The 23536-nt window shown below is 40.1% G+C and overlaps 1 protein-coding gene across 7 annotated transcripts in view; it reads left to right on the forward strand.

Annotated features, from left to right (window-relative positions):
* Positions 1-23536, forward strand: part of LOC118724175 (amyloid beta precursor protein) — a 213970-nt gene that overhangs the window by 152747 nt on the left and 37687 nt on the right. For all 7 annotated transcript variants that reach the window (XM_036447151.2, XM_036447152.2, XM_036447153.2 and 4 more), the window contains 2 exons: positions 9598-9726; positions 11030-11129. In XM_036447151.2, coding sequence (XP_036303044.1) covers positions 9598-9726; positions 11030-11129 — 229 coding nt within the window. The remainder of the gene's footprint in view (positions 1-9597; positions 9727-11029; positions 11130-23536) is intronic.

Consider the following 23536-nt stretch of genomic DNA (forward strand, 5'->3'; position numbering starts at 1 on the left):
AGTTTAATAGACAGATCTTGCTAAAGACCAGCCGGGCATTTGTAACCAGAGACAATAGTGGGTTCTGTTTTTAATTGAATTAAGTTAAAGAGAAAAGACAGAAGTACGTACGACAGGCCTTCGCTTGAAAGCTGTCCTGAGCCTCTGAGACCTTATTCATCATCCAGATTAACTCCAGAGCAGAGCCACTGCCTACAGAGTCGAAAAAGCTCTTCATCAAATGCTGTCAAAACATATAGCACCAGGACACCATGTTTGTTCCAGCAAAGGGTTCATGCGTGTATTTACAGGTTGATTTTTATTTTTATTTCATCTTTGAAATGAAAACCTATTATGAAAACATGAATATTTGGGGGGTTTTTTAGACAAATGCATAGCACATTATTTTTATTATTATTATTGATTTATAGAGGGAGAGAGATAGAAACATCAGTGAAGAGAATCACTGATCATCTGCCTCCTGCATGCCCCTTACTGGGGATCGAGCCTGGTCAGGGCACATAACCTAGGCATGTGTCCTGACCAGGAATCCAACTGCAATCTCCCGGTCCATAAGTGGACACTCAACCAATGAGCCACACTGGCCAGACCATGGCACATTACTTAGTGATCCATTGTTTACTTAGCTATCCCAGCATTCCAGATATCCATCCTCTGGAACAGATAGCAACCAGGGACCTTTGTATGTTGCAAAGGAATTATGCATGGGTTTCCAAGTTCACTCATTTTATGAAGTTCAGTTTAAAGATCCCAGGTATTATTTGGGTTTTTCTAAGCTTTATCTTGAGTTGTTGTGGTTTTTCATATATATATTAAGATTTTAGCATGTCAAGGGTATGAGGAGAGGGTGAAATTAAAAATATAACTGTGAATGTCTTTAAAAATGGTAACCAGTTAGAGGGGTCATAAAGCAAAAATGCCAACATTCAAGTTATACCTATGTAAAACTAAAACATCTTAGTGCAACTCTCAATAAAGAAGTCAAGAATATGTTACGATTGGCCCTAACTGGTTTAGCTCAGTGGATAGAGCATTGGCCTGTGGACTGAAGGGTCCCAGGTTCAATTCTGGTCAAGGGCATGTACCTTGGTTGCGGGCACATCCCCAGTAAGAGTTGTGCAGGAGGCAGCTGGTCGATGTTTCTAACTCTCTACCCTTCTCCCTTCCTCTCTGTAAAATATCAATAAAAATACATTTTTTAAAAAAAGAAGAAGAATATGTCACGATTGGCGTTTGTCCGATGATCAGACCCATTCGACAAATCTTCCCGAAGGTCCATGGTGCCTTAACACATCTTTTGTTTACAATCTGTGGGCTTTGCTGTCTGGTCGCCTTAATCCCCCTGTGCCTCGCTCAGAGCTCCAGCAGGCTTCACTGGCTACGTGAGAATTGAAGGCACACGTCCGAACGGTCTCCGTGCCTCTTTGCTCTCACGTCAGCTGCTGTAAGCTCTAGATCCAGTGTGTGCTCACGCTGGTCCAAAAACTCAAATCCCCGGGTGTGGGCAGCCTTAGATTTCCGTTCTTAATGCTGCCTTCAGTCGTTTATAGCCTCGTTCTCTGTGGCTAAAGAAAAACTATTACCTCTTCGCTCCATACGCTGACACCAAATGTGTGGGGTTTTTCTCTTACATTAAATGATTCTGATGTTACCTGGAATTAGCATAGACCCCACAGGGTTAGCGCTCAGCCCCACAAGATTGCCCCCCATCCCCCATTCTGGAAATCCCTCGTCATCACTTCTGATCTAAGAACTATAAATCAGGGTTCCCTCACCCCCTCCTTGGATTTGATCATTTACTAGAACAACTCACAGAACTCAGATGACTGCTCCCCTTAACTGTACGTGACTCATTATAAAGGATGGGACTCAGGAACAGCCAGATGGAAGCCATGCCTGGGCAAGGTGGGTGGGGAAGGGCTCAGAGTCTGCATTCCCCCTCTGAGCACATCATCCACACTGTCTTCTCCCCCCCCCCCCCCCCCCCCCCCGCCCCTGTGGATTCACGTTTTATAACAAAAAATACTCCTGTCACTCAGGAAATGACAGTTTGGGGAAACTCTTATGTCAAGATCTGGGGGCAGAGACCAAATATGTGTTTCCTATTATGTCACAGTAACCAAAATAAATTATGTCTGAGAACTAGCAAAATATTCTGTGGGGGAGGGGATTGGTGAGTGAAAAGATAAGACCCACCCTTCGGCCCTAGCTGGTTTGGCTCAGTGGATAGAGCAGCGGCCTGTGGACTGAGGGGTCCTGGGTTCGATTCTGTTCAAGGGCTCCTACCTTGGTTGCAGGCTCAATCCCCATGGGGGAGCGAAGGGGGGTTTGCAGGAGGCAGCTTGATCGATAATTCTCTCTCATTGATGTTTCTCTCTATCCTCTCCCTTTTTGTCTCTTAAAAAAACAAAAACAAACACACACACACACAAAACAACTATTTAAAAAAACCACTTTCTTTTCTCCCTTTTAGAGTACACTAGAAACACCTGTCTTTAATTGCCAGTTTTGCCATCTATAACCTGTAACTTGGAACAAGTGATTTAATTAGAAGGTTTCTCCCTCCTCCATCTGCAAATTGGAGTTTGCTTCTGCTCTTTTACAGTTAGCATTGTTCTAGCTTCTGGTAGACATAATCAGAAAGATGAAAGGATTCATTGAAGGATGGGATGAAACTGTAAAGTAGAAAGATGCCTTCCTCCCTAGGAAGAGGAAGAACAGAATACATTGTCAGGACAAGATATAAGGAGGTTTTAGTGCCATATTCCCATGAGGAAGTCACCTGCCTGCTTCCATGGGGACCAGGGGAAGAAGGGGTGGTGGCCTTCGATTTGCCTGGGTGCTGCTGTGTTCTGCCACCTCCCAAGGCCAGAGCCAAGCAGGAATCTGGATGTGCCAGGAGGGATGGAGCTAATGCCATACTCTCAAACCTCAAGAAACTGATGGAGCCGAAACCTGTTTGGCTTAGTGGATCGAGTGTCAGCCTGCGGACTGAAAGGTCCCGGGTTCAATTGCGGTCAAGGGCCTGTACCGTGGTTGCAGTCACATCCCTAGTGGGGGGTATGCAGGAGGCAGCTGATTGATGTTTCTCTCTCATTGATGTTTCTAACTCTATCCCTCTCTCTTCCTCTCTGTAAAAAATCAATAATATATATATATATATATATATATATATATATATTTATTTATTTTTATTTTTTTAAGAAAAGAAAGAAACTGGTGGGGACAGCGGGACAAGAATCTGCTGTCATTTCCTGCACTGCTTTCTTGAGGCCTCTGGATTCAACTTGTCATAGCATTGTGTTTGCCTTCTCATACTCATTTTAATATGACTACAATCATTTCGGTGCTCTTCTGGAGAATGTGGGTGAATTTAGGAGTGGACTTCAAAAAAAATTAGCTCAGCTCCTTAAGTTGCAAGACTAACACAGGTGTGATGCAGAGGTCCCCGTGGACAGCTCCCTGAATGCTGGGGTCATTTTTTGTGTTGTCCTGGAGGGGGCGCTATTTTGTTTTGGGGGTGCTATTTTGCTTTGTTTTCAGAATGTTGTCATGCAGTAGTGAGGATCCCTGTGAAATGCTGAAAACCAAGAGACCATCCCAAGCACAGAGACTCGACTCTCTTCAGTGAGTTGTTGCCATCGGCTTAGGAAAAAAACCTACTAACCACACAGATTTTGTATCTCCTCTTCCTAAGCTCCAGAAAGCCAAGGTGTGGAGCTGTGAACCTAAGGGGCCTGGAGCTGCTTTGAAAGCAGGGGAGAATTTCTTTTTCGTGGCAAGTGATTCACTCCCCATCACAGGGTCGGAAACAGCTAGGGTGCGATTCAGTGCTTCAGGAGAGGGCTTTCTGATGAACGCCCTGTGACCACGGAAGGCCAGGGTGCTCCCCACTAGGGACTTCCTCCTCTTCGGCAGGATTGCATCCAGGGCTTTCTTAAAGGCTCTGGACAGATCATGTCTTCTGGCTCAGAAGTGGTTTAAGGCACAAGTTTCTTCTGATAAGATGCCAGATGCCTGGATCCAGCATGAAACCACAGAGGGGAGCAGTGGGGCTGAATAGCCCTGTTCTGATATACCCTCCACGTGAACCAGGGAATGGAAGTCTACACATTCCATCGTGATTGGCGTTGGGTCGGTCAGATGTGCCCGCTTCATGCCAAGTCCAGGGAGAACGCATTCACGAAATTGCACTAGAGAAAGGAGGGGAAAGGGCAGTACCTCTGTAAGTGGGGGAAATATGTTTTTAAAAGAAATTTATCTCTCAGCGGAAAAGGTGATGAGATTTCCTTCAAAATCACCTGCATGAGCCTGATATCAAAACGCAAGGCGTAAGGAGATGGGCGGTTGACATTGAAATTAGCGGAAGGAATCTTCCCATTGACACTAGTGTGAAGGGCTATGGAGGCTATGAAGGATTTTCTGGGGAAATCCTGTGCCAGGAACTGTACCAGCAGCCAGCGATGGGTTAGACTCTTTTTCCAAAATAGGAAAGTGGTCCATGTGCCAACATCTAAATCTTCAGGTGAAGTTTATCTTCAGGTTCTCTCTCACCCATTTTAGTATCGCCTACTCTTAGTCCTTTAAGAAATTCCTTCCTAATGAATGTTTCGAAGGCAGTGTGCTTGTGAATGAAATTTAGCACAAACTGCAAAGGGTCACATCAGATGCGAATAGATACCTTGTAATTATGTATAAACATCGTTCAGAAACACCAGTGACAGTAAATATGATTGGATGTAACGAGTCCCCTGGGGCAGATTTTCTTTTTATCTCTGTTTTTTTAATATAAATTTTAATGATAATATTAGCCATTTAATGCCAATAAAACCAGATTTTAGTGTTAATACATAGAGTGAGTATGAAATAAGGAAAATTTAGCAGAAAAAAAAATGTTATTACTAATTATAGAAGATTTCATGATTTGAGAATGATTGAAATTCTACACAGTGATTAAAAATATGTTTCTTAAACTCAATTATTATCAATAACTAGTAAATCTTTAATGCTTGTTTTTTTAATCCTATGAATAATCCTAAATTACTTTAAGAGAATATATTTCTATAGAGATATCAGGTGTGTTCCCCCCATCATTTCTGAGTGTTTCTGTATTTTTAATTAAAATATTAAGAAATCTGTCTTTGTCCCAGAATAGTGAAATAAAAAGCCCTAAACAAACGGGATTTCCTGTTATTCTGCAATCCATGATACAGCTCTAGAGATAGCTAATTTTAAACCTTGAGAATCTGTATTCTGGCTAAAAGTTGCAAAGGCAATGATTTTTTTTTTTTAAGTGAAATGTACACAAATCAGATACCAAAGGTAGAACTCTTTCTGTTTTTCTAATCGAGAGAAAATGAAAACATTAAAGACAGGGAAATGCTGTCTGTTTTCCTTAACTAAAAATTGTATTTTTTTTCCTGAGGTGTAGCCAATAACGGGCATTTTATGTGGTGTGATTGTAGTGCCCACTCCAACAGAAGAGCTGATCTGCTTCTGCTATTTTTCATCTCTAAGCACCATTCTTGGAAATGTGTTTGCTTGATTAAATCAACCAAGCAGAGAGCCCTGTAATTCATTTCTCGGGGGACATGGTAATGCCTTCCTGAATTATCTCATGGCCCAAGGCGCAGGCACGAGGAAGAAAAGGCTGATGGGGCTGTGGGTGCACACACAGTGTGCGTGTGAGCCCACATAAACAGATGAGGTCATTGCTTTCTCTGAGGCCCCATTGTTTTTGCAGGAGCTTTGTTCCCTGCTAGGGAGAGCAGAGTCACACAGAGGCCTGGGAGGGAGGGAGGCCAGGGGTGCCCACTGCACACGGTCACGCCGAAGGGCCTTAGAGAGAGCACCTTTGGAATATGTTTCATGTCAGAAGTGTCTGGATTCAATGAGAGAAGCCATTTGAAACGTGTGAGCACGTCCACCCTTTCATTACCCGTCTTCCTAAAAGATAAAGATGAATTTAGAACTGGAATCTGTGACGGTCACAAAAGCCAAACTTTGAACGAATACCTTTCATCATTTTCCAGTAACCCTAAACAGATTAACCTTCCTGTCTTGCTGTGTCTCCTCCCTGGCGCATTAGCCAAAGATAGCGCAGTGTCAAAAACCAAGGACGGAAATTATGAGATGGAGCAAGCTAACCCTGAGTGTTTTTCTGCACAAATTAAGAGAGTAGAGATAAGCGTGTCTCCTCATATTATCTGAGCTCCTACGAACTAGAAATCCAGGCGAGGACACTAGTCTTAGGACATACTCTCTTTTCTAACCATTCAGTGATTTCCGTTTTCCAATCTGGAAGTGACTTTGTAGAAATGTCTTTCGCTTGGTCCCTCTTAGAGTTTCCTTGAAAGGCGTGATCACTGGTGATTCGGAAAGTAGGCTGCCTTTTCTTGCTCCCCCACTGACTAGCTGTGGAGCCCTCGGTGCCTGGCTGGCTTCATCTGTGAAGCAGGTTGAGAGGTTATCCCTGTCCTACCGTTGATCTGAAGATCTGATGAGTTTCTAAGCATAAAACACTTAAAACATGGTCTCATCCTATTAACAGTCCATAAGTTTTGAATTATTATTGTTTAGCGGAAAGAAAAGTGAGCATTGGAGGCAAGTAGAGAGTAGAAGAAGTAAGCGTGATTTGAGAACCTGCTATGGACTAAGCATTATGCTCAGCAAGTAACACAGAGCATGTTTCATACTCGCATACGCTATCTGGAACATGTCCGTTGTCTTAATTGCACACACTAGCAAATTGACACTTAATGTAATTTTGAGATTCATTCATCTAAAACTGGTTCACAACCTTTCCAATGCCTTGACCCTTTAAAACAATTCCTCATGTTGTGGTGACCTCCAACCATACAATTATTTTCATTGCTACTTCATAACTGTAATTTTGCTACTGTTATGAATCGCAATGTGTTTTCTGATGGTCTTAGGCTCCACAGCAGCGGTTCTCAACCTGTGGGTTGCAACAAGGTTGAGAACCACTGATTTAAAAGTTGATGTTGAACTTCATAATTAGCCCGTGGGCATGGGTGCTGTTGGTGGTGGTAGTAGAAGGCACAGGGAGACCAGATGTTAGTTTAAAAGAAATGTCTCCCTACTCTCTAATTTGAAATTTAACTTAGTAATGCCTAGGCCAGTTTGGAGCCATTATATCCCAGTGCACACACTTGATCATGACTATTCTTTCAGGATAAAATGCCTTACAGAAACATTCAAGGTGACCACCTGCAAATTTGAAGTTATGATGTAAAATAATCCTTATGTTTGATTGAAGTATTTTTAACATGAGCTTTTTTAAAAAAAATTCTTCAAACAGTAAAGTCTTTTCAAGGGGAAAAAAATGAAACAGAGCAACTAAGAGAGAGTGTTAAGGCAGTCAATTGTACAAGGGAGGAGCAGCAACATCACAGATAAATACAATGAGTTGCAACCCTGTCTGTCTCCAACTTTGGACGAGGGAGTTTTTAGGCCTTGGTTTCAATGACAAGAATCAAGTGTATATAATATACTGATTGCCCAATGCTGCCTATAAAACATCCCTCGGTGAGCTGTGTACAGGGAGCTTAAATGCTTTACCAAAAAATTAGAACCAGCTTATTTATCATATCTTCTTCCATCCGTCTCCTCTTCACCTTCTTCTTTTCCTCCTTTTCCTTGCTTTTTTTTAGCCTTGATGACTCTCTTCTTAGCCACATAGCCTAATACAAGAATATGTTTTTCATGGTTTTCCTTCAGCTTAGCAGCCTTCTGCACATGGCTTGTCATATGCAGGAGAGTTAGTCCACAGCTCTCCCAGTTTCTTTGCAGCATCAACGATATATAGGTTGGCCAAAAAAATGTATACACACACTTTGAATAATTATTATAAAGGCAGTGTTTATTAAAATATATTTCATTTTCAAAATTGAGCTATCAGCATTTATATATTTTTGGGAACACCCTGTATAAACCAGGATGTTCTTTGAATTGGGGACAATAGAACAATGAAAAGACTTAAGGAGGCCCCTTGGGTGCATTGAGATTTTTGTGGAGTGGGGGAGGAGGGGGATCTCACATTCAACAGTAGTCAGTCTTTAAGTGCTTGCCATCTAAAAATTACCTTTTTCAAATTAGTGTATATATATATAAGTCTATCATCTTTTAATATATATACTATCAATGTAGTTGGTCAGTTGTTTACCTCTTATTACTTTTCTTCTTTTAAGGTTGAAAGGACCATTCTCTGGTTTGTAGATTCAACCAGATTTCACAGTGCAAGTAAGAATGCTAACAGTGGGTGCCAAAAAAGCTATACATCAAGTTTTTTTTAAGATTCTGAAGAAGCACATTTCTTATAGGATAAAAATAAGTAAGGCTGAGTGCAGGTTTATTTTCTGATTGTATTTACTTACTTGTTTCTTACGTTAAACAACTTACTAAGTACAGAGCAGACCAAACCTGCTCCTGAAATATCTCACAGTTGAAGAGGGTAGCCAGAAACATAAATAATTTAATAGACTTTGTTAAGTGCAATCATGGGGCTCTGCGTAGCATTTCATGGGAGCACAGAGGATGAACACCACTTACACCTGGGATGTCAGGGAGGTAACCCCCAGTTAAACAAGCAAAAGGAGAAGGGGAGGCATATCCCCCAAGATAAAACTCCACCTCTCACCTCACCCCCTGTGTGGGAATAGATTCTGTACCTTCCAACAGGTTTTCAAGGTGCCCATAACTCTTAATAATAATTGGGTTTACCCAACTGGCCAAAATTCTGTTGCTGACATGAGCTTCCACAGTTCTGTTTTAATGAAGAAGGAATGTGTGTATCTTTGGAAAACGTTTTATAAAATCACACATTAGAATGCATATAGCAGTGGAATGGTTTAAGACAAAAGAGGTTTTGTTCTTTTATGAGGATGAATGTTTCAAGTAGGATTGGAATAAAAATGGAACCAATTAGAAAGTCATAGAAGCACTTATGAAGAAATTTAATTGTTGCTGAAAGAATTAGAATCCAATGGCATAGGAAGAATTTAATTAAATTTCAAAATAAAATAACTGCCATTTCGCATTGGAAAGTCTAATGTCTCTCAGAGCTTATCAGTTATTTCTTGCCTACAAATAAGTAGTGCTTAAGTTGCCTATTATTTTTCGCATTTTGATTATTATACTATTACATGCTACTTATGATGGGATTATTTGTGCCACATTACTGCTGAGATAACCATTAAGACAGTGGCTATAGAAATGTGGTCTCATAAGCCCATGTATATTTGGGTGGGAAAAGGGAAGGACCTAACTTAAATCTAACTTCCCAAATCAACTCTCCTTCTATAGCAGAAAGCTGTTTAATAAGAATATGTTTATTAAGGAGGTCAGTCGCCATATATGTCAAATATTAAATGACCTTTTAGAAATGGAAAGCGACCCATCGACTAAGTAATTGCCCATGAACAAAGGAATGGGACTAATGTTTGGAAAGGAGAATGGCAGAGAGGCGTCTCGCAATGCCTTCATACCATGGGATGAATGAGTGGGACCTCCGACCCAGAAGCCGTTGGAAGAAAAAATATTTTGCTCAAAGTTGAATTTTTATATTTTTCCCCACAGCCTCGTCATGTGTTCAACATGCTAAAGAAGTATGTCCGTGCGGAACAGAAAGACAGGCAGCATACCCTAAAGCATTTTGAGCACGTACGCATGGTGGATCCGAAGAAAGCTGCTCAGATCCGGTCCCAGGTGAGTGATCACCTCTGGCCAGCCAGTGTTCTTGGTCTTTGGATCAGATTCTCATTATTCCCAGAGCACCTCTGGCTCTTCTGCAACTAGATAACTTTTGATTATTATACTATTACATGCTACTTATGATGGGATTATTTGTGCAACATTACTGCTGAGATAACCATTAAGACAGTGGCTATAGAAATGTGGCCTCATAAGCCCATGTATATTTGGGTGGAAAAAGAGAAGGACCTAACTTAAGTCTAACTTCCCAAATCAACTCTCCTTCTATAGCAGAAAGCTGTTTAATAAGAAAATGTTTATTAAGGATTAATAGATTAGAGAGTAAATTCTAAAGGCTTGTCTTACAGCAATATGTGGTTTGTCAACTTCTGAGTTAGTAATAAGAAACAAAAATCTGCAGTGTCTACTGCTATTGATTCTTAAAGGGACCATTTTAATCTCATGACTAAAATGAAGTACACAAATGGTATATAAAGTAAATCTGCTAAAATCAGTTCAACTACATTGTGGTAGGCAATAAGAAACAGTGATTGGGTATAATGTGAGCCTGTAAGTCCTGTTATCAGTATGTTTTCTATTCCACCATTCTCAACTTGCATCTACCTCTGGAAAAGTAAAATTCCTATATTTCTTTAAATAGAAGGATTTAAAATATGTCTGCATTTTGTTTCATGATATATCTCATAGAATTAAAATATGTTCTAATCTATTTGCAAAGAAATAAAACTAGTATATCAGAGGTTATTTAGGGGCCTCGGTAGTAAGAATCAGAGTTGGATGCTTGCAGCCATAAAGTATAAAGTCTTTTTTTATATATATATTTTATTGACTTTTTTTACATAGGAAGAGAGAGGGATAGAGAGTTAGAAACATTGATGAGAAAGAATCATCGATCAGCTGCCTCTTGCACACCCCCAACTGGGGATGTGCCCACAACTAAGGTACATGCCCTTGACCTGAATTGAACCTGAGACCTTTCAGTCCACAGGTCAATGCTCTATCCAATGAACCAAACTGGTTTCAACTACAAAGTCTTTTTTGTTGACTTTATACTTTATGGTTGTAAGCATACAACATGATGCTTAAAGCAACTCTAAAGTTAGAGAGACAAAAAAAAAAAAAAAAAAAAAAAATGGGAGAAGAAGGAACATAAGGATGCCCTTTAAGGTTAAAAGTTTCAGCAGTGTTTTGTCAGTTGCATTTTGAAGTTTGTATCTGTCTGTGGTGCTTGGTAAGGAAACTAGCTATTCCTTTTTCCAGAGATGGCTTACCTGGAACTGTCTTCCTTTGATTGCAGGTGATGACACACCTCCGTGTGATTTACGAGCGCATGAACCAGTCTCTCTCTCTCCTCTACAATGTCCCTGCTGTGGCCGAGGAGATCCAGGATGAAGTTGGTAAGTAAGCTGTTCTCTGGATGCTATGCGCGTCACCATATTCCGCTCCTGAGGAGGAAATCGGAGGAGGAGCTCAGCTGCATCAGCAATCACCGGTGTTCTCGGGTGTGGAAGGAAAAAGAGCAGACTCCCTTTCACAGTGACTCTTAGGGGTGGCGCTAGCTCTCTCCTTAGCAATTGCTTGGGGTCTTCACTATCCATACTCACAGAAGTATAGGCGCTTATAACTTGACTTAGGATATATCTGTGCAATAACGAACCATTTATTATTGGATTTTACTTGTCAGCAGTTGACTTCTGATTCTGTCAGTCTTATAAACATCACCCATGGTGCTTGGGACTTTACAGTTTAATGAAGACAACCCTTCATCTTTTAATGCTCTATTAGAACCTGTGTGTTGCATTATATCCCCGTTTTATAGGTGAAGAGCTCAACCTTACGATTTAAAAAGTTACTAGCCTGTGTCACACTTAATCATAAGTAGCACAGCAAAAGTACGAAACTGCGACTTCTGACCTTGAGGTTATTGCTATATTCAGCAGCTCAAAACTTTCTTGGGAGTCTTCCCCTGTCCCCCTGCTCACAATAGCCATGGTTATTGTCTGAACCACATTGTTGTTTAAACTTAATTAAATGATGTGCCCATAATCTTTTATTAAACTTTTATTTTGCAGTAATCATACATTCATAAGAAGTTGGAAAAATAACACAAAGTTTAGTGTGCACATCACCCACTTCCCCAGTAATAACATCTTCCATGACTGTAATATGTTATCAAAACCAGGAAACCTACATGTATCCCCACTCCCTCTTCTGTCCCTAGTTCTCCTGATGACATGGATAAGTTCTCCCATCCCTGTTTTTTCTGGAGAAAGGAATAAAGCATCGCATAACATAATTCTTCACAAAGCACTAAATGCCCATATGTGTTTAACTTGACCTCACAAAAGTACATGGATGGCAGTTATGCTAGTGAATCTTTACATAAAAGAAATGTATGGCACCCTGGAGATTTGGTGCATAAACTGTCCACAAATGATCCATATGCATGTAGTATATATCTCTCTGTAATAAATCCTGCCCTTTGTTAATTGGCTTGGAAATAGATGCAGGTTATCTGAAATCAGGACAGCCAGGATATTATAGATCGGTAGACCATTACAGGAATTCCTCCTTGCACTGGTCCAGAGCACTTCCTGGCTTGCTTTTTACATTTTGTGCCAAAGCTATTCTACTCTTTCTTTTCTAATTTAATATTTCCTTGTAAATGTGGTTTGTATTATCATCAGGCAGGTGTTTGGCGTAGGTCAGATGATGATGGGTCCTGTGTGTTAACAAACAGAATCAAGTGTATTTCAGATTACATGCTTTAAAAGAAACTATATCATCTATGCTTTTGTTCAAAAGGGGGAATTCACAGACAAGCAAGATTTTAGGAGAAAAGTCAATAAAGTTTTTAGTCTACAACATGGATGGAAGACAGGATTTCCCATTAATCTTTTACTCTATTAAGTTTCTTGAAGAATTGAATATTCTTGTTAGATATATTTGTAGAATAGACTTGTATAAGAAGCCTTTAAAATACTCTATATTAAATAATGTAAGAAAATCTTCCAGTTGCAGAAGAAACAAAAATCAAAGAAAACCTCACATTCTTAATGAACTGAAGCTAAAATCTTCTCTGCCTTACAGCTCTGTTAACAAGCCATTTTCGTGTATGTGTGGCTTTCATTGAGGTGTTGTCGATAGTATAAACTGTAGAGGAATAAGCCATTGCACAGGACTAGAAAGTTGATGACCACTAATAATTTACTCTCACCCTGTAATTATGGTTGACTCCTTCTAATTAGATTATCAGGAGTTTTTTATTCAGCAAGATGGTACTAAAACCATGGCCACTAATGAGACACACGTCCACAGAACAGATGGAGATTCAGATATCTTGAGTGTTGCAAAATGCCTAAGAACAGGGCAACAGTAAACTTCAAATCTCAGTGACAGGGAGGATATGCCGATCATTAGAATCATGGAATTTGCTTCTACAAAAAAGAAAGGCTCAACTGTTAAGTTCAATTAACAGCATATTATTTTCTAATATTTTTGTCATTATAAGTATACTAGATACCAAATCCTGAAAGACAATCTTTTTTAAAATCTTTCTTGCCTTACTTGTAAATGGGTGTTCCCAATAGAAAGAGAAGCTGGCAACAATGAACTTCCATTAATTAGATGTGTGCACCATCTGAGCTCCTAACGCCAAAGCTAAAGAAGCAAGAGCTCCCTGGGGAGAATGGCTTTTCTGAATCAAATTTTTTAGTTGTTTCCTGTAGTTGTTCTTCATTTGAAGGAACATTTAAAAATAACTCAGTTTCAAAGTAGGAATATATATAAAATAAGATTGATGATGGATGCTAATTGTTTAAGCTGCTAGGTAACTGGAAGTTCTTTGTAGTATTCTAAAATGCAGGTAAAACCTGTACAATATGGTTGATTGTTTGAAAAGCATCCTTCAATACAAAGAAAAAAGCAGAATAAGTTAACAATTCCCTTTACTTCTATGATTTATTTTCTTGTTGATACCCTTTCTCGACTAACAATCGTCCATAAAGATGCTTAAAATGCTCAGTAGTATTTTTCCATTTCTTTTTAGAGAGAGTAGGAGGGGGAGAGACAGAGAGAGAAACATCGATGCGAGACATATGGGTTGGTTGCCTCCTGCATGCTCCCCAACCAGTTGCCTGGGCCAGGAAGGAGCCTCCGACTGAGGTACATGCCCTGACCAGAACTGAACCCGAGACTCTTCAAGTCTACAGGTCAACTCTCTATCCACTGAGCCAAACCAGCTAGGGCCCCCCCTTGCTATTTCAAGTGATTGTTTGGGACTTCATTTTTTATTCAGCAAATGATGGAATCATTTGAAAGAAAACATACCTTCTCTTCAATGTCCATGTTCTGTTTTAATCACCTTTGAACCCTTCAAAAAGGCAGAATCCCATGGTTTCTTGTTTTTTCGGCTCAACCTTTGCTTTGTCAAATTGCTATTTCAAAATGATTGGGCCTTTTTGCCCTTTGTAGTCTCCCTTAAATCTATGTTAAAAGGATTCCATTTTCTCTTACTGTTGGCACTGAGGTTATTTATCAAAGTGCTTCATTCTGCAGCTACCTCAAGGCTAAAAATACTAGAGCTCTCAATTTAGAGCTGACTCTTTCACAGAATGCTGTAATGACCAATTTATGAGAAAGGCAAGAGGAAGGAAAGGGGACAGGAAGGCGTAATTGTCTCCTACCCTGTGCTTTTTTTTTCTTTCAGCATTCAAAATTAATTTTAAAAAACATGAATTATTATAAGCCGGATGTTGGGAGGAATCTCTGGCAGAACAAATCCAGAATGCCATAGGATTGAGATCTATGGCAGGAGATCAAGAAACTTCTGCTAATGAACGAATGCTTATAATTTCTTATTGTAATTTGACTGTGGCCACTTGATCAGATTTTCTGCTCTTTGGGAGAAAACACAGCATGCTGATTTCAAGGACAGTGTTTCCATTCTCTGTTCCTAATAAACCTATTGACATGGGATTTAATGAATTCAAAGTAGTCTAGGTTTAAAATAGAATATTTACAACACTAGCCAGACCAACAAAAGGGCATTCATTACTACTGAGAATTTTATGCATCTTTATGCATAATTGTTAGTTGAGAAAGGGCATCAACAAGAAAAGAAATCATAAAAGTAAAGAGGAAATTATTAACTTATATTCTGCTTTTTTTCTTTTTCATAAGAAATTACATTTAAGTGTATGTAGATCTTATAGTTTATAGCTGATTTAAGTATTTGGAAACAAGAACATTTATATCATAAATTACCAAAGATGTGTTTCTTCTTTGGTTTTACAATAGTCTCAATGCTTCTTTTCATATTTTCCCTAATATTGTTACCTGAATTACAGGTATGGTCAATGTTTGTTAGCCTACCTCTATGCCTATCTCTATACCCCTTTTAGCAAGATGGTTAGCTCTTCCAAAATAGAACCACTCGTTTTATCTCTTATTTATCTTTTTGAATTAAGGTATAATTTATACGTAACACCATATTAGTTTCACATAATGATTCCATATTTATGTACATTGTGAAATGATCACCACAATAAATCTAGTTAACATTCATCACTATACATAGTTGCAAATTGATTTTTTTTATTTTTTATTATGAGGACTTTGAAGATCTACTCTCTTAGCAATTCTCAAATATATAATACTAGAGGTCTGGTGTAAGACATTCATGCACTCAGGGGGATGGGGGGGGGATGGGAGGGTGTTCCTTAGCACTGCCATGGAGGCGGAAGTGGCTCCCGCTACTTCCCCTGTGCTTGCCAGCCATGAGCCTCGCTTGTGGTTGAGTGGTGCTCCCCCTGTGGGATCTCACTGACCACCAGGGGGCAGCTCCTGCATTGAGTCTCTGCCCCCTAGTGGTCAGTGCACATCACAGCGGTTGTTCAGCTGTTCTATTGATTTGCATATTAGCCTTTTATTATATAGTATAGTACCATTAACTGTAGTCACTTGCTCTACATTACATGCCATGACATTTTATAGCTGAAAGTTTGTACCTTTGGCCCCCTCCTCATCTGGCAGCCACCGAGCTGTTCTCTGTCCTATGAGCTTGGTTTCTGTTTGTTTTGTTTTTTAGATGTGATATGTAAGTGAGATCATATGGTAGTTGTCTTTCTCTATTAGATTTATTTTATTTTACATAATGCCCTCAGAGTCTGTCAATGTTATCACAGATGGCAAGATTTTGTTTTTTATGGCTGAGTAGTATTCCAGTGTGTGTGTGTGTGTGTGTGTGCGTGTTACATATTTATCCATTCATCCATCGATGGACATTGAGTTGTTTTTATATAATGGCTAATGTTAATATTGCTGCAGTGAACATCAGGGTACATGTATCTTTTGACGAAACTCAGGCAAATGCTTTGTGAGCTTCCCTTTGAATCATAACTGTGGCACATTAGTTTAGTCTGTTTTCATGCCATTCTCTTATTTGTGTGTGTGTGGGGGGGGGGGGACATTTGTACAAAGTGGGTGAAGCCTGAGGCAGTGCCTCCAACACCAGCTCTGCTGGTTTCTCTGATGAGTCAGTGCGGTTCTAGGGTTCTTTTTATTAACTCACTGGCTTTGACGTATGGCCCTATAATTTGAATAAACATCCAAAAAGGAATCCTAGCTAAAATGATTGGGGAGTGAAGTCAGACCACAGTGGTGGCTGCTAGACTGCTTCCTGGCATGGAACCCTACACCAGATGTGTCCTGGTTTTATATTCGTGGGGTCTTGGGAACAACCAATGATTTTAGACTGGAACAAGGGTTGGTTATTTTGTTTTTCACAAGCAGCTGCCTGCAAGGTCCATATTTAAAAAGAGAATAAAGATTACAGTAGTGTTTGCCCCCCTGAGTATAGAGACATTCAAATTGAGATTAATTTGGAAATGTATTTCCACAAAGACTGATTGTGGGAATGAGAGCAATATGTTCCCACGTGAGAGAGTTTGGAAGGAATGCTAATTTGCATCTTACTGTTCAACTCAAATAAATATTACAAGATATTCCCCACGTAAGTCCCATTACTCTCTGGTAACAGTTCTTTTGTCATATACACTGTGGGCTACTTTAGACAGTAAGTGATAGACAGAGGGATATAATATCTCACCTTAAATAGGTGATCATTCTGTTTACCTGCTCCAAATTATGAGGCATGTCCAAAGGAATGTTGAGTCAGTATAAATCAAAACACTGTTCAGAAGAGTTTTTTGGACTTGGAGCGAGAGACAGATGGTCAAAGGACCGAGACCAGGTTGTTGACAGATCCATTGACCTAAGACAGGGAATGTAAAGTAGCTTATTTAGTGTGCTTAGGGTTTTTTTTTGTGTGTGTTTTTTTTTAATAAATATTCATTTACATGTGCTCATGAAAGCGAGGGTTAAAGCTCACGTATTTCTTTGAAACAGCAAGTAATGACTCCTCGTATTGTCTTTTGCCTTGGGTGGCATTTAGATTAGTCTGTCCAGCCCTTGTGAGCAAATAGAGGGACCATGTGTTCAGCCTCCTCTTTGCCATTGAACTTGATAAAGCAGCTCCTAAGGCCAGTAGAGACCAGAGACATTCTCCTCTTACAAAAAGAAGGGACAGCTGCAAGTTTCCTGCCTCTCAGAAACCATCGCCTAGAGCCAGCCTGGCCTTGGCAAACTGTTGTTTTCTCTTCTTGCAGGGGCTGTAAGAGTGAAGCAAAGCTCTGAGCCTACAGCTTCTGAAGCTTCGCCAAGTTATGAAGGGACTTCTGGGGACATAAGCTGGGGGTACCAAAGGGAACATATCAAATTAATATGTTATACTTATTAGCATTTAATACTGTTTTTAGTTAGGAAACTCTAGAAGCAAAGCAAATTTCACATTCCAGACTTGGGGCAGGGTGTGTGGGAAGGTTGAGAGAGAGATTGCTGTTTAACATTCTAAATTAGTTTTCTTTTGCAAAAACCTGTCTTCATTTTGTTGATTACTGAGCCTTGAAAGAATAAAAATGGGTTTACTCTCAAATGAGAGTCAATATATTAAAGGGAAGTTGCCAAGCTCACCCTTATTGATGTGATATACCCTGTAAGAAAAGGATTATCTATGTAGATGGACTTGAACGCCCTTCTACAGTTGTGTTCTGAGCCACATGATAAAAACTGTATGCCACAAAAAATGTTTACGGTGAAAACCTAAATGAATTGTTGTATTTGATTATAAAATACAACAGCTCCATTGCTGTGGCTCAGTGATTAGAGTATCAGCCCATGAACTGAAGGGTCAAGGGTTCGATTTCTGTCAAGGGCATGTACCTCAGTTGCAAACTCAGTCCCCGACCCCAGGTGAGGCACGTGCAGGAGGCAACCAATTGATATATCTCTCTAACATCAATGTTTCTCTCTCTCTTTTTCTCCCCCTCCGTTTCATTCTCTCTGGGAAATGATTGGGGGGGAAATTTCCTTGGTTGAGGATTAATGAACAAAAACAAAATACAATAGCTCCAATTCACTGAAAAAGAAACAAAATTTTTGAGCAGCCATGGATAAAAAAAATGAGCAAGTTCTTGTCATTAAAAGTACAAATCAAAGCATAAGCACTAATTTTTTAAATTATCAAGTAGGTAACTTTTAAAAATGTGTCCTACTCTGTTATGACAAGAGTAAGTGTAAAGGAACTTTCATAAGCTCCTGATCAGTATATGGTATAACCTTTTTATGGGACTATTTGACTCTACCTAATAAATTAAAATGTGGTCTTTTCAATTTAGCACCATATTTCTATGGACATACAGGAACATATGTGGAAAGAGGGGCTTCTACTTGTCACTTGATATCCTGAGCATCAATATTTTTTTGGATAAGAATTACTAACTTTGAAATAACAATAAAGAAAAGACAAATGAAGTATAACAGACTCCACTCCCTATCTCAGCCTCCTGTTTATATTTCTCTCAATTTGAGGTTCAGTGCTCCTAAGTTTATAGGACAATTAAATGAAACACTTCAGGAAACTTAGGTGGAAATGGTCTAAGCCTCCAGTCTAAGTATAATCTGTGGAAATGCTAGATTATCTGTTTTCTTCTTGCAAGATTTTAATCTCTCCTATCACCCCAGAGCGCTCAGTTTCTCTGGAATTCTGGTAAAAAGGAAAGAGCCTTCCTAATACACCACTGCTGTCCTCCCCTCCTGTTTATTAGGGAACCTGATGTCAGTCAAAATGAGCTCTGGACATTCATAGCAATTTTTTTTTAATACTGATAATGACTACTTGTAGCAAACCAACCAAATTTAAGTGTTTTGAGGATAGTAACCTTAAGAAAAATAGCCCCTCAGTTTTCTGCTAAGAATCAGACTTGAACTGTTTCCAAATTGCTCTTGACAATGTTGGTTGTTATGAGCGAAATAAAAAATGAAATAAATAAAAACTATTTCAAGGCAAGTAGGAATAGGAAAAGGAGGTGGATATGAGGAGAATCTTTTTAGGGACGTCAGCCCTACCAGAATGTATTTGCAGCTCACAGGCTGTCTCCTTCATTTCCTTCACCTTCCTCTTGGCAGAATCCACTTTCTCAACACTTGAGTGCGTTTTTTCCAACTTATGGGGGAAGCCTTCTTATACCTAAAGTTCTTGCTTCAGGTATAAGAGGAATTAAGGCGTGACCGTCTACAGATGTAGTAGCACCATCATCCCTCCTCAAAAGGGCCAAGAAGCCTATCCATTAGATGGCATCCATATGTCAGTCAAGTATTGTATGAAACTATATATAAGAGGCTTTGCTCCCTCAATCTCTTTGACGTGAGATGAAGAGATGGGTCTCACCCCTCATTCAGGATGGACCTGTGTCCACTCAGCTGCTACCAACGTCTCTTCAGGAAACAGACAGGTGGAATCAGACGTCAGTTTTCAGAGTAAGGATTCTGGGTAGTTACTATATAGCTTGATCAAAATCAGAGATTGTGAATGCACAGCAAACATTGTCAAGGCCCAAGGGGTTCAAACTTCTTCAGAAATCAAAGCAGGTCTTCTAATACTTGAGTATAAAAAAATAATACTTTTGCTTAAAAAAAAGTAGAGAGCCCTGTGTGGAAGGCTGAGTCTGTATGTTAATCTTGTATAAGGCCTTGTTAATCTGGGCTTTAGGCCCTGGGAACTCACTAGAAGGGGAGACTGCATGATGAGCTCATGATCCCCAACCATATCTTGAGCTTTCTTCACTAACCTGCGTGATTTCTGCACCTTTGTGTCACCAGCCAGTAGTCTGAGGAGAGTTTCTGTCATTTGCTGATGTCTTTGGTTTGGTTGCTGCAAGTCCTAGGACGTGAAAGGTATCTGAGAGCTCATCTGAAATTCTCCTGGGGAAAAATGTACTCCCCGTGGAAATGGTTCTGAAAGCTATTGATTGTTTCTTTTAAATATATGCATTAGGTACATATTAGTGTACATACACACACACACACACACACACACACACACACACACACACATATTATTGATTTCAGAGAGAAATAGAAACATCAGTGATGAGAGAGAACAGTTGATCGGCTGCCTCTTGCACACCCCATACTGGGGATCAAGCCTGCAACCCTGACATGTGCCTCCATCCGGAATCGAACTATGACCTCCTGGTTCAGAAGTCGATACTCAACTACTGAGTCACGCTGCTCGGCCATTGATTATTTCTTTTTTTGGGGGGGGGGTGGGGGGGCCCTAAGTGAAGCCAAATAATTTGGAAGGATTCTTATCTCAGACCTACAGAAATCTGCATTTTCCTTATCTCCCTGGTAATTCTCCAGAAGCTTTAAAACTCATGCTTAGACACCTAAATTGTGCTTACATTGGTCTTGAACTAAGAATGGCAATCCTCGTTGAAAAGCAGTATATCCTGGTAAATTAGCCATGTGACTTTCGAGTGGTGCTGATTTCCAAAGCTTTGATTATGTAAAATATTATAGTGAAGCATCATTAACCTTGAAGTTCATCCATATAGAGAATTTGTTCAGGTGTGACGGAATTGATAGCTCTCTTTTATTTATCCAAATTAAGGCTTATTATTAGCTATGAAAAGGGATTGGCATAAACTGCTTATTAACATTGATTAACGATTTCTCTAAAAGGACTAAACAATACAAGCACAGGGCAGGCTTCAGTCAGAAAATGCCATACTCGCCAGGACCGGTTTGGCTCAATGGATAGAGCGTCGGCTTGGGGACTGAAAGGTCCCGGGTTCGATTCCGGTCAAGGGCATGTACCTTGGTTGCGGGCATATCCCCAGTAGGGGGTGTGCAAGAGGCAGCTGATCGATGACTCTCTATCATCGATGTTTCTAGCTCTCTATCTCTCTCCCTTCCTCTCTGAACAAAATCAATAAAATATATATTAAAAAAAAAAAAGAAAATGCCATACTTGATAACATTTCCCCTATTTGCCCTTTTGTTTGCTGTTTCAGAAATTGTAAATCTACTACTCTGTTTACCAAAATCTTTGCCTCCCTCCTTAGATCCTTCACTTTGTATCATGAACATTGGAACGTGACTTAGATCATCTGTTTAGGCTCACTTCAATTCCAAAGTGATGCCATTTTAATAAGGCATGAGAGGGAAAATCAACAAAATATGCCTGGAGTTGTCAACCGTGTGAATGACACATAGTGAAAGCTTAATCGTGGAGGACTGTCACGGAGCCTGATGTTAGCTCAGGAAACATGTGTCATCTTAGAGAATTGACAGAAGAAAAGTACCAGGGGGAAAAACCTGCTCAGTACAAACTCCAGGACCCTGGCCAAGAGGCAGCTCTCTCTGTTAAGCAGTAGTATGAATATTTTGCGGATTATTCAAGAAAGCAAATTATATTCTTCTGCTTCTTAAAATATCTTATATAGTCACTTGGCACAGAAGTCGTACATAATCTCCTCTGTTTTCCCCCAAACAAATAGACCGCATAACTGGAAATGTCCCAGACGCAGGGGGAAACTGTCATTTGGAGTTTTCCCTCTGCCTGCAGCAAAGGAAGGGAGCAAAGGAGAGCCCTTGAGAATGTTCTTGGCAATGGCCATACAAAAGAAAGGAAGTGAAAATCCTCAAAGGTCAAGTACACTTTCAAACCTCCAACTGGGCCACATCTGAAATAGATCCCTTCCTGGTCATTTCTAGGAAAGGGGTAGGACATGAAATTCCCTGCACAGCCCTGCCAACTGATTAGTAATTTACAAAGCTTCTCTCATCTTCAGCTATCACCTTTTCAAAAAAAAAACACAGAAGAAGAATGAAACAAAAACCCCTTAGGAAATGCTGTTCTGACCTTTGATCTTCCTTTTATCTGGGTAGGACTAGGTAGGTGTCTTAGCGTGGGCTGCTATTACAAAATACCACAGATTGAGTGACTGAAGCAACAGAAAAAAATTTTTCTCTCACAGTTCTGGAGGCTGGACGTTCAAGATCAATGTCTTTGCAGGTTTGGTTTCTCCTGAGGCCTCTCTCCTTGGCTTGCTGATGGCTGCCTTCTGCTGTGTTCTCACATGGCCATTTCTCTGTGCAGAGTGAGAGAGATCTCTGTTGTCACTTTGTTTTCCAGTCCTAGTGGATTAGGGCCCATGCTTGTGACTTTATATAACTTAACCTCTCAAAAGGTCCTATATCTTGAGTATGTAGTCACATTGGCCGGAAGGCTTTGGGGTAACACAAGTCAGTTTATAAACAGTTGGCTACATCATGCTTCTGGATTTGACCCAGTATATCCCCTCAGCAGTAGTCATTAGTCATCATCTATTTAATGTACATGGATGGGATCTTTATCACCAGAATGTCAGAGGGGCCATGAAAGATATTTGTCCTGCTTCTGCACCCTCAGTCATTGAGACCAAGTTTCACTTTAGCAGTCTTCACCCTGCCTGTAGGAACTTCAAATGTCTGACCTCTTTGGCATATAAAGCATATATTTATTTATTTATTTATTTATTTATTTATATATTTATTTATTTTTATATAAAGCATATATTTAAATTGAAGAGATTTGAAAGTGTTTGAAAACTCGTTTAGGCTCCTGGAGAATTTTTTTGTTAAGGTCAGCTTGTCAAAAATGACCCCTAAAGTGAAATTGATGTGCTGATTCCAAGTGCCCCAACTTCACGCAGCTTAGCTGCTGAGCGTAGGAATGACAGCAGACTCGGTTCTGGCATTCAGCATTGCAATGTCATCGCCCTGGAGTTAGTAACACCTTCCACCAGCCAGGCAGTGGGCATACATTTTGCTGCCAGGGACAGCTCAGCTTCTGGTATCTTAGAGAGGATGTGACGTAGCCTCTGTGCTTTCAAGGTCTTTGAAACTAAAGACCTTCTACTTCCCTGCTGAACTTAAGACTTGACACTGGTGTCCAAAATTCCCATGGTCTTATCAGGATAAGCCATGCTTGCCGCTGATGGCCAAGAAAGGCAGGTGGATAGTGTGCCCTGTTGAAGAGTGTAGGGAGAGAGGAGCTGAGAACCGAACAGAGCAACATTTAGTCTCCACTGAAACACTGTCTGGTGCTGGGAGGGTGAACATCTCTGCACTGCTGGTGCTAAATTAACCTTTTAGATTATAGAGTTCCATCATTCCTCTCCCCCTGTCTACCTATCCCAGCCTTGAATGCAGAGCTCACCAAGAAACCACACTTGACCCCAATGCCAGTTATCAGAGTGAGAAATGGTTATCTTATCAGCAAATGGTTGATATTCACTTATGGGCAGTGTGTTCGTTTCCTCGGTGGCTATAACAAACTACTACAAATTGGGTCTGCCTGAAGCAACAGTTGATTCTCTCTTCCTTCTAGAGGCCGGAAGTTCAAAATCAGGGGGTCCGC

The sequence above is a fragment of the Pipistrellus kuhlii genome, unplaced genomic scaffold (assembly GCF_014108245.1).
Source record: "Pipistrellus kuhlii isolate mPipKuh1 unplaced genomic scaffold, mPipKuh1.p scaffold_m20_p_2, whole genome shotgun sequence".
In the NCBI taxonomy this organism is placed as follows: domain Eukaryota; kingdom Metazoa; phylum Chordata; class Mammalia; order Chiroptera; family Vespertilionidae; genus Pipistrellus; species Pipistrellus kuhlii.